The sequence below is a fragment of the Thrips palmi genome, unplaced genomic scaffold, assembly GCF_012932325.1.
Source record: "Thrips palmi isolate BJ-2018 unplaced genomic scaffold, TpBJ-2018v1 HiC_scaffold_19, whole genome shotgun sequence".
In the NCBI taxonomy this organism is placed as follows: Eukaryota; Metazoa; Arthropoda; class Insecta; order Thysanoptera; family Thripidae; genus Thrips; species Thrips palmi.
Window position 1 is genome coordinate 1,498,236 of NW_023144628.1, and position 9,332 is coordinate 1,507,567.

At 57.6% G+C, this 9,332-nt stretch overlaps 1 protein-coding gene across 1 annotated transcript; it reads left to right on the top strand.

Moving 5' to 3' along the window:
- Positions 1–6,889: 6,889 nt before the first annotated feature.
- On the top strand, positions 6,890–8,140 carry LOC117646217 (fork head domain transcription factor slp2-like). The gene has a single exon (XM_034387024.1). It carries the CDS (start codon positions 6,890–6,892, stop codon positions 8,138–8,140), a length of 1,251 nt encoding a protein of 416 aa, XP_034242915.1.
- The last annotated feature ends 1,192 nt before the right edge of the window (positions 8,141–9,332 follow it).

Consider the following 9,332-nt stretch of genomic DNA (forward strand, 5'->3'; position numbering starts at 1 on the left):
TGTGTGTGTCTGTGTGTGTGCGTGGAAAGGTGTTGTATAGAGGGCATGCACGCCAACGGCGGCGGCGGTGCACATAGCATAGCAAAGGAGAGAAAGATGAAAAAAAAAATGTTTTAAAAGTTTTTGAGACCACATCTAATGGAGTTGTGAAACTGCGCACCCAGCCTACCTTTTAGTATCAAAATATGTTTGGGATGGGAACCCCGAGGCGGCGAGGTGGTCCACACAGCATTGCAGCAGCCGTGGCAGCCGCAGGGGTTGGGGGTTGGAGCGGCGGGGAGGCGGGGCCGGCCGGGGGGTCGCCGCGAAGCAGTCGAAGGGTGCCGCTCCGTCACCGCGCTCCAAATTTATGTGAGGAGGCACAAAATTATGATATCACTACGACTGGTTCACCGCAGGCTGTCTCTGTGTGTGCGTGTTTGGGGGGTGGGGGGTGGCGGAGGCTGCGTCGCGCAAGGCCTCGGGCGGGGTTCAAATCGCACCCGCGGCGGTGGTTTTGTTTGCTCAAGGAAATTGTGGGTGCTGATAACGCGTGTCAGTGTGTGTGTGTGTGTGTGGGGGGGGGGGCTACTGGTTACGACCATGTTGCCGAGGAAACGGCAGGCGCAATGCTGACACTTTCCTTGAAACCATAAGGCGACCCTCTCTGCTGTGAGCTACACTTTTTGACCTCTTCGACGCGCGAAACGACGCGACGACACACACACATACACGGACGCAAACACACACGCACGCACACACACTCTCCCCGGCGCGCACACACACGCGTCGTAAACCACACACAGTCGATGAATGGCCGTATATTAATGGAAATTTATGTGCGGCTCCAATCTGCGGCCCATTTTACCTGGAATGAAACGGACTGGGGAGCACACCACCGCGACCAGCGCGGACGGCGAGGACAAGGCCGCTTTGTTGTAGCCACAAAAGTGTACAAATGTCCAACAGCGCGCCACCAAAGGGTTAAGTAGGCCGCGGAGCAGGCGACACAGGGCGACACCCAACACCGACGCGTTAATTCGTTCTGTCGAACCGATCCGTGTTTTCGCGATTAATCCTCACCACTGCTCCACTTGGTTCACTTCGTTAGGGCGCGCCCTCCTTTCGGTTTTGTATTTCAGCGTTTCCCGCTGCGTGCAACGGGCGGCGAAGCACACAGCCGCGCACACGGCTTTTCAGGGGAAAAACAAAAACAACAAGGGAAGAAGGCAGCGACGCAGCCAGTCTGGACAGTCTCTGATTTATACGCGACAAAAAGACGGAACTAATAAAATAAGTCACCACCAGCGGCGTTGCAGTGCGTTGCAGCGTTGCAGCAGGACAACGCCCCGAGCCGTTACACCGCGGAGTGCACGCGGAGTGCCGCCACGTAATGAAAAACAAATATCCTTCCGCGCCCCCACTCCAAAGCCTCACCGCGGCGAACAAAACAAAAAAATCAAGCGGTGAAAAAAGCGGCGAGCGCAGAGCGCGGTTCCAATTTGCGATGCGACAATGAGGGCACCTGGTCACTCCGTGTCACTCCTCGGGTTTGTTTTCCGCTGTCAGTCAACCGACTGGGGACGAGTGCCAGAAAGTAAATACATAAACAAATCGCCAGCGCCATGTGGGCTGTGGTTTTTGGTCGATAAATTTGAGGAAACTGTCATAGGCGTTTGTAAACATAAATGGGAATTTGTCCACCACGTTGGTGTAGAAATTTACGATATTGCATCTTTTTAATCATATTAAAAAAAAAAACAGTCCTGGTCGGTTATTTTCCTCGATAGAAGCTTGTCTAATTGTTAAGTCCGGTCTGACCACTAGTTTCTTGGATAGTCATCGTATCAATCTTCAACAACTTCAAGTGGCAAGAAAAAAACTATTGAAAAAGGCGGGTCACTCTCATTGAAGAAAATATGGAATTAAAAAACTTGCTTACACCTCGTCTTGGCTTACCCCCTCCAAGCAGACCAACGATAACCACAAACAATAAATTCGTCATGTTATTAACAAGCAAGCTTCATCCCCTGCGAAGGCTGGCCTCTGCTTCAGAGAGTAATGCACACACACACACACACACACACACACACACACACACACACACACACAGACGGGTTCGCGGTCCACCCAGTCAAGTATGAGTTACACACTTGAAGAACAAAAACTACCGCCGCCATCTTTGAAGCGCGCACTTCCACTCTGAGTGGCAGTGTTGGCCGCACTGCAGCCTGGCATGTGCGTTTGGGATACACACCAACTTATAGCGCACCTGTGCACCTCAAAATGTTGCCGGAGCGGAAAACAAGAAGGAAATATTTTGAAAACAGTCGTATGTCTCTGTAGAGTTAAGCCCGTACAAACACCAGGCCGTCCGTCCGTCCCCCCCACTCGGCGACGCGAGGCGACGGTGGCGGCCATGCTGCGCCGCGCCCCCCACGCCGTGCCCGCCCCGCCGCCAACACGGCCGCGCGGGGCGTCAACCCTTGCCGACCCGCGCGTCCAGCCTGGCAGAATAATAAATCAATAAAATAACATTTAGACGCTCCCCTCGCTTACAAGTGGGCCCGCCGATGCGCGCCGCTTCGCCCATGTAGTACTTGATTTCTCCTCATTCAACAGTCATTCTTCTTGCATTTTTTCCTCATCGTTGTTTCGTTTTTCTCGTCCGAGATTCTCCTAGCTGTCCGAGATGAGGCTGCCGCGCCATTGTTTTGTAGCGGTCGGACTGGACCAGACTGGACTGGAACCGCGGCCGCCTTATAGGTTGGGTCTGGACGCCAACCGCAGTATGTGATTATTGACGGTGCCTTGTTGGAACAGCACCCCCTCCAGGTGCCACGACCACGACCGAGGCGGGCGCGGCAGACCCCCGTGGGATGTGGGAGGCCCCACAACGCCTCGCGAAGCCCTGCCAAGCCTCTAAGCACCACCGGGAACCGCCAGACCCCGCCAAGCGCGACAGAGCTCGTCGCCGAGCACGCCACGCCTTTCCCGAGGAAAGGCTCTCTCTCACCACCCCCAACAAAAACCTCCGAGCGTCGTGATTCGGTGACGGAAACGAAAGCAAAATGACTCATCGTCCGCCATGACAGGCCTACATTACGACCCCGACACTCACACGGCATTGATACACACAAGGCCGGCCTCCGGTCCTCCGGGACCTCCCGCACCGTCGCGGTGTCCACCAAAGGGGACGGCACGTCGACGGCACCGTCGTCCCATCCACGGTCCCATCGCCCGGAACGGATCAGCCCGTAACGAGCCGGGATAGGGGGCGGTGCTTTGGCACGCCCACCGCCTTGCTGGCCCACCGCCTTGCTGGCCCACCGTCCCCACCGCCTTCTCGCGTCGCCACATCTCCATCTTTATAAACTCAACTTTCCATAAGCAGCAGGGGGCTGACGAGGAGAGGCCTCACAGATTACGGTAAAGTAGGCAGGGTCCCCCATTATTCGCGAAAACGTTGAAAGAATGGCGCAGGAAAGAAGAGGAACAGTGTCGACGCCAGTGGCAGACTGTGTGCGAAATAGGGCTTAGCAACGGTCTGGCGAGCCGACGGAAAGGGTAAAGGTTGCGACGGCCGGGGCTCGAAGGGCTCGAAGGCATAGCGGCACACGGGTGCTCCGATATTCCACGAAGGGCGCGTTTCGCGCACGGCAGACCGAAGGCTTCGAGGAAAGCGTGACGCAAGCCAAAAGGCGCGGCCCACACCTGCTCCCCTTTTTCTCGTGATAATTTTCTCGATTACTTGGAACAAAAATACGCGCATGAGCCATGCGGCTTGCCGTGCCCGGCTCTGCCCGCTGCGGACGCCCACCCCTCCCCATTCCACCAATGTTTGTCCTTTCCTCAGCCGACGAATCCAAAATGAGCCTCCATTCCGGTGGGCTTGGTAACGTATGGACTGCCGGGCCGCTTTTTTCGACCGCGAGGGGAGAGCCACAAGGACGAGGGGAAGGGGGTGAAAATTTGGATAGACGTGCTTCCGGGAAGCGCCGTCGCAGACTACACCACCGTGTTTTTGGCATTTTTTTGGCCAGTTGAACTTTTGACCCCAATACGACACGATTGCTTTGACCTAATTTTCTGCCAAGCAAATTCGTTCAGGAAAGAGTTGGTAAGATCACGGGCCGTTCCTAAATTTTGTGACGTACTTTGTATTTCTTTTATAGCCCCCCTCCCCCCATATCCCCTAAGATGCTCATTTGCTCGCGGTCCCCGGCCGGGCGACCACCCCGTAGACGGGCGCAGCACGGCACGGCCATAGCGGCCCCGTTGTTATTGGAGATAATCTCCGTAGAAAAAGTTGTCATTCTTCCGACGCGACTGGCGGCACACAGAAGTCATCCGGAGGAGGGGGACAAGACAAGGCGGAGGCGAATCGAATCGGGAATAAAGAATGGAGATGAAGACGTGTTGAAAGAGGTGTGTGTGTGCGCGTATGTGTGCGAGATCGCTCCAGCAGTGCATGTGTGTGCGTGAGTTCGTGTGACCATGTGGGACTCGATTTTGGCGTTCCAAGTTCGAGATTTTGAAGCCGAACGTCTCTCCTGTAGGCCTGCTCTTGCTATGCCGCGAAAGTCCCACAGTCAGTGATGACCGTGAGGTTTTCTCTCCATAATCGTTCTCGACTATTCGCACTCCGCCTAGTCATGGAGGTAATGACGCTTCGGTGGTCACGTGGGGCCTTGAGCCCCCAAGGGCCTCCGAGGGCCCACTGGCGCCAGCGCCCTGACTTCGGTTTGATGCTTCATAAGTCCCCTGGGGCCTTTGGGCCGGCGGGGCTCTGCAATCGGCAGCCTGAGACCACCCCTATGAACACATGCGACTCGGTTCTGTCCGTGTGAACAGTGTGAACCGGGCGCGACCCGCACGCTTGGAACTCTAGTACGCGCTCATACAGCACTCACACGCGCGCACACACATCCCACGGCACAACAGAGTCACATCCGCCCCGTTGGCAGCACTGCTCCACAAACAGTCCCTGCCTTCTAAGCAAGCCGCGGCCGCGCGCTGACTGATGGCCGCCACTTCCAAAGGAATACATTACACGCCGCTGTGCCGAGCCGTGCCGCGCCGCGGCAAACGCAGGTAAGTCCGGTCCGGCCCGCGCCCAATTCTACGCAGTGAAGGGTGTCGATAAGGCCCACAGTGCTGCCACACTAATTGGACGGTTTCGTTTACATTTCTGCAGAACGAGCGAGAAAGCGGGCGGCATTGCCGAGGCATTTCCATACCGCGTGTACACACGAGGTGTTGTTCCAGCGTCTCAACACGCACATTGAATACATCAGGCCTTATCGTCTCAAACAACAAACGCTTCGTGTTTTTCGATAGCATCAGTTGGTACGACTAGCGCCCTCGCGGCGGCCGGCAGGCCTGCCTGCACGCAAACAGGAATGAAAAGGCACGCAAATACGTCATAATTAAAACGGTAAAAAAAAACAGTGGTGGTGCTGGAAATAGGGCAGGGCGGGGCCAGCAGGTCGAGGGACATTCTGTTGGCCCCCCTGCGGCCCTGGGCAACAACGCCCCTGGCTAAGGCAATTTTCACAACTGTGTCCTTGCGAGGCATGACACGATGGGTGTGTCTCGATAGTTCCTGCAAAGGGGTGAAGCGAGGCGAGGCGGGGTGTGATGGAGGTGGCAAACCTGCGAGTCGGTGGCCGTAAATTGCAGCGAGTAAAACGCAGGCCCTGAATCCTTGATGGGCTGCGAACGCTGCGAACGCTGCGAATGGGCGTGAAGGCATTGGCTCCCCCGATCAATATGTAGCCCGCCCCGCTCGCCTTTTTGACCTGGCATTCGTAATTAATTGATTGCCGTGTCGGAAGGGGAGCACTGCTGTCGCGAGCCCCGTGATAGCGATCAAACGCGGCAACGATAGCCTGGCGATAGCCGGGGGAATTTATTTCGACAGAGCCAGATGGGCCACCTCTTACAACTCAGATTTTCTCACAGTTTAGTGTTCCTTCTGGCAGACACCTCGGGAGGTTCGTTTGTAGTTCATTTTTTTTCGTGCCTTCAACTGTCGCGGTAAGAAAACCACATTGATCGAAATCGACTTCTAGTTGGCCTCACCAACGGCTGGGGGGCGTGACCAGTGCGGAGCAGCTCGGAAAGGCCTCAAGACTGTCCGCTTTCTAGACGACTTCGATTAACGGCAAAGCTGGTTAAACTGAATAAATGAAAATGAGTTTCGAGTACGTTTGTCCACTTTCTAATCCCTCCGTGCGGGGCGGGCTGCGGGCGGCCTTTGGGCGGCCCGGCCGGTGAGTGGGGAAGGGAGTGCATCGCCTGTGTAAACACGCCCTCAATTGTGGCTCATTGGTGTTTGATATGCCATTGAGGCCGTGAAAGCGATCGCCCCGCCGCCGGCTGGCAGCGCGGCCAGGCTCGGGTCGCGGGGCCGCTGGGGGCGGGGCCAGCGCACTGGCAGGGCCGGCAGGGCCGCTACCATTGGCCACCAGGAGGAGCCAGCGGCGCGCGGCACAGCACGGTGCGCATGCGCCCGGCCTGGCGGGCCTTCCCCCTCCGCCGCGGCCTGCCGCACCCGCCCGCGCTCCCCGCCCCGCCCCACCCCGCCGCCGCGGCCCGCCACGCCAGGCAGTTGTCAAATGCGGGGCAACAGGCCGCGAGGCCCGCGAGCAGAGCCTCTTGTTGTCGGTGTTGTTGTTCTCCGGCTCGCGCTGCCGCACGCTGTCGCTGCTGGCTCGCGCGATCGCTGTCAGAATTACGAGTGTCGAGGACGTCGAGGACATCAGTCAGCAGAGCGCGCCGCTCCGAGTGGGTCGCGCGGCATGGAGCCATGCTGCCCCGGCCGCTGCCCTAGTGTGTGATGGTGAACGCCGCCGCGCCGTGCCCGCCGTGCCCGCCGCACACCCTCGCCGGCACGCTGGCCCTCGCCATGGCCCGCCCGTCTGGGGCTGGGCCCGGGGCCCTGGGCGCCCTGGGCGGCGCTCTGGGACCCCTGGGGGCGCCGACGCCGAGGCACCCCCAAGGGCCACTCAAGTCGTCCTTCAGCATCAACTCCATCTTGCCCGAGACGGTCGTCGCCAGCGCGTCCCCCGACACGGCCGAGCACGGCCTGGACGAGGACGCCCCCCTGGACTGCAGCGCCAGGGCGGCCCCCGAGGACGACGACGAGGATGAGGACGAGGACGACGAGGAGGCCGTCATCAACGTGGACGAGGACAAGCCCGGTGAGGACGACGCCAAGGAGGGCGAGTCCAAGAAGGAGAAGGACGAGAAGAAGAAACACGAAAAGCCATCGTACTCGTACAACGCCATGATCATGATGGCGATCCGCGACTCGCGGGACAAGCGGCTCACGCTCAACGGCATCTACGAGTACATCATGACCAACTTCCCGTACTACCGCGACAACAAGCAGGGCTGGCAGAACTCGATCCGCCACAACCTGTCGCTCAACAAGTGCTTCGTGAAGGTGCCCCGCCACTACGACGACCCCGGCAAGGGCAACTACTGGATGCTGGACCCCAGCGCGGAGGACGTCTTCATCGGCCAGTCGACGGGCAAGCTGCGGCGCCGCTCGACGGCGACGAGGAACCGGCTGACGGCGTTCGGCCGCTCGCTGGGCGGACTGTACCCGGGGGTGCCGGGCGTGCCGCCGGCCTACGCGCCCTGGGCGCCGCTCTACTCGATGTACCCGCGGTACGCCCTGCTGCCGCCGCCGCCCGCGCCGCTCGCGCCGCCCCCCAAAGTGACGCCCGCCAGGCCCACCCCCATCGCCGCGGGGGCCGCCGCGCCGCACGGCTTCTCCATCGCGCGCCTGCTGGCCGGCGTGCCGCCCCCCGCCGCCCCCGGCGTGCCACCCCTCGTGCTGCCCGCGCCGCCTCACGGGCCGCCCCACGGACCGCCACACGGGCCACCGTCCTCCGGGGACACGGCCATCAGCCTCTGGAACAGCGCGCTGCAGCTGCTGCAGCACCAGCACCAGCTCCAGCAGCTGCAGCTGCAGCAGCACCAGCAGCACCTCCACCCCGCGGACCTACACCACCTCGCCCGCCTGCCCGCGCGCCCGCCCTCGTCCAGTTGCTCCAGCTCCCCCGAGCTGCGGGAGCTGGGCCGCCCCTCGCCGCCCCCCGCCACCGCCCCCGCCTTCAAGCCCGTGGGGCTGCGGCCCGCCCCCAGGTAGGGCCCCAGGTAGGGCCCCGCGGGGTGCCTGCAGCCTCGCCTGCAAATTAGTGGAAATGTGCGTGTTGAGTGTGCGTTTTTCAAAGTGCAATTTGCAAGTGATGGAAACTGGCCCGGTGTGCTACCTGCGAACAGGACAATGTAGGCTCTGTACGACCGCGCCAAGTAGCCTTGTGGAAGGGACCGATTCCTGTGCCCTGCGCACGATATCTGTGATAATTTATTATTCGTTGTTTAGCTCTCCGGCTCTTTGTTTTCTTATAGCTTGCACCGCGACATTATTTTTGCCGCAAATTCTGTATTTTGGAAGAGCCTTGTATTTGTTCAGTATTTTTAGCTTTATTTTGTGCTGTGTCTAGAAGGGGTTGTTATAATTCTCGATCACAGGATAGAATGCTTTCAGCACGTTACTTTGTTGAGGAGCGGAGAGTTTGTTGGCTCCTCTTAAAAACCTGGTGTATTCTCACGAGTTATTGACACTGAGGATACCTTATTAACCGTTCTTAATGTCTCGCGATAAGAACAATAATTATTCAGTTGTTATTAAAAGCTCATTTTATAAAAGTTGATGTATCAGGGCGCTTGGATGCGAAAGTAAATTGGGAAGGTCGCATCATGAAGACGCGACTCCATTGTTTTGTTATTGATGTTTATATTGTTCATAATTGCTGAAATGTGTTAAAAAGACCAAAGATTTAAATTATTATTAAATGGTTATTTCATATTGCGCATTGGACTTCTGTTGTGATGGAATAAATGTGAACCACTTATTTCTGTAACCGTTTAGTGTTTTTATTCCAAATACAATCCAGCTAACAATTTAAAAAAAAGAAAACTTTAAAAATGCATATACATTGAAATGATGACAAAGAAATGAATACGTACGGCATGAGGATGGTGAGCTGCATCTCAACCCATTAGGATCCCTTTGCAACTCAGCGAAAACATGCACTACACGAAAATGGCAGTAGATTATCGACTAATGACCTAGCTCGCCAATGGCCGAGCCGTGGTTGTGCTACTACCACGGTGCTACCTTTGCTACTGCCGCATGCCCCGCGCATCCGACCAACAAATCTGCCAACATTTACTGTGAAGAATAAATAAAACGCACGCCGTTAGCCATGCCACCTGTTGCAGTAATGCCGGTCTCTCCCCCGCGCGTGCTAACTCACAGCGAATGCGGCGTGGCA

Excerpts from the sequence above, each read along its gene's own strand:
- LOC117646217 (XM_034387024.1), top strand. The coding sequence starts at position 6,890 with ATGGCCCGCCCGTCTGGGGCTGGGCCCGGGGCCCTGGGCGCCCTGGGC.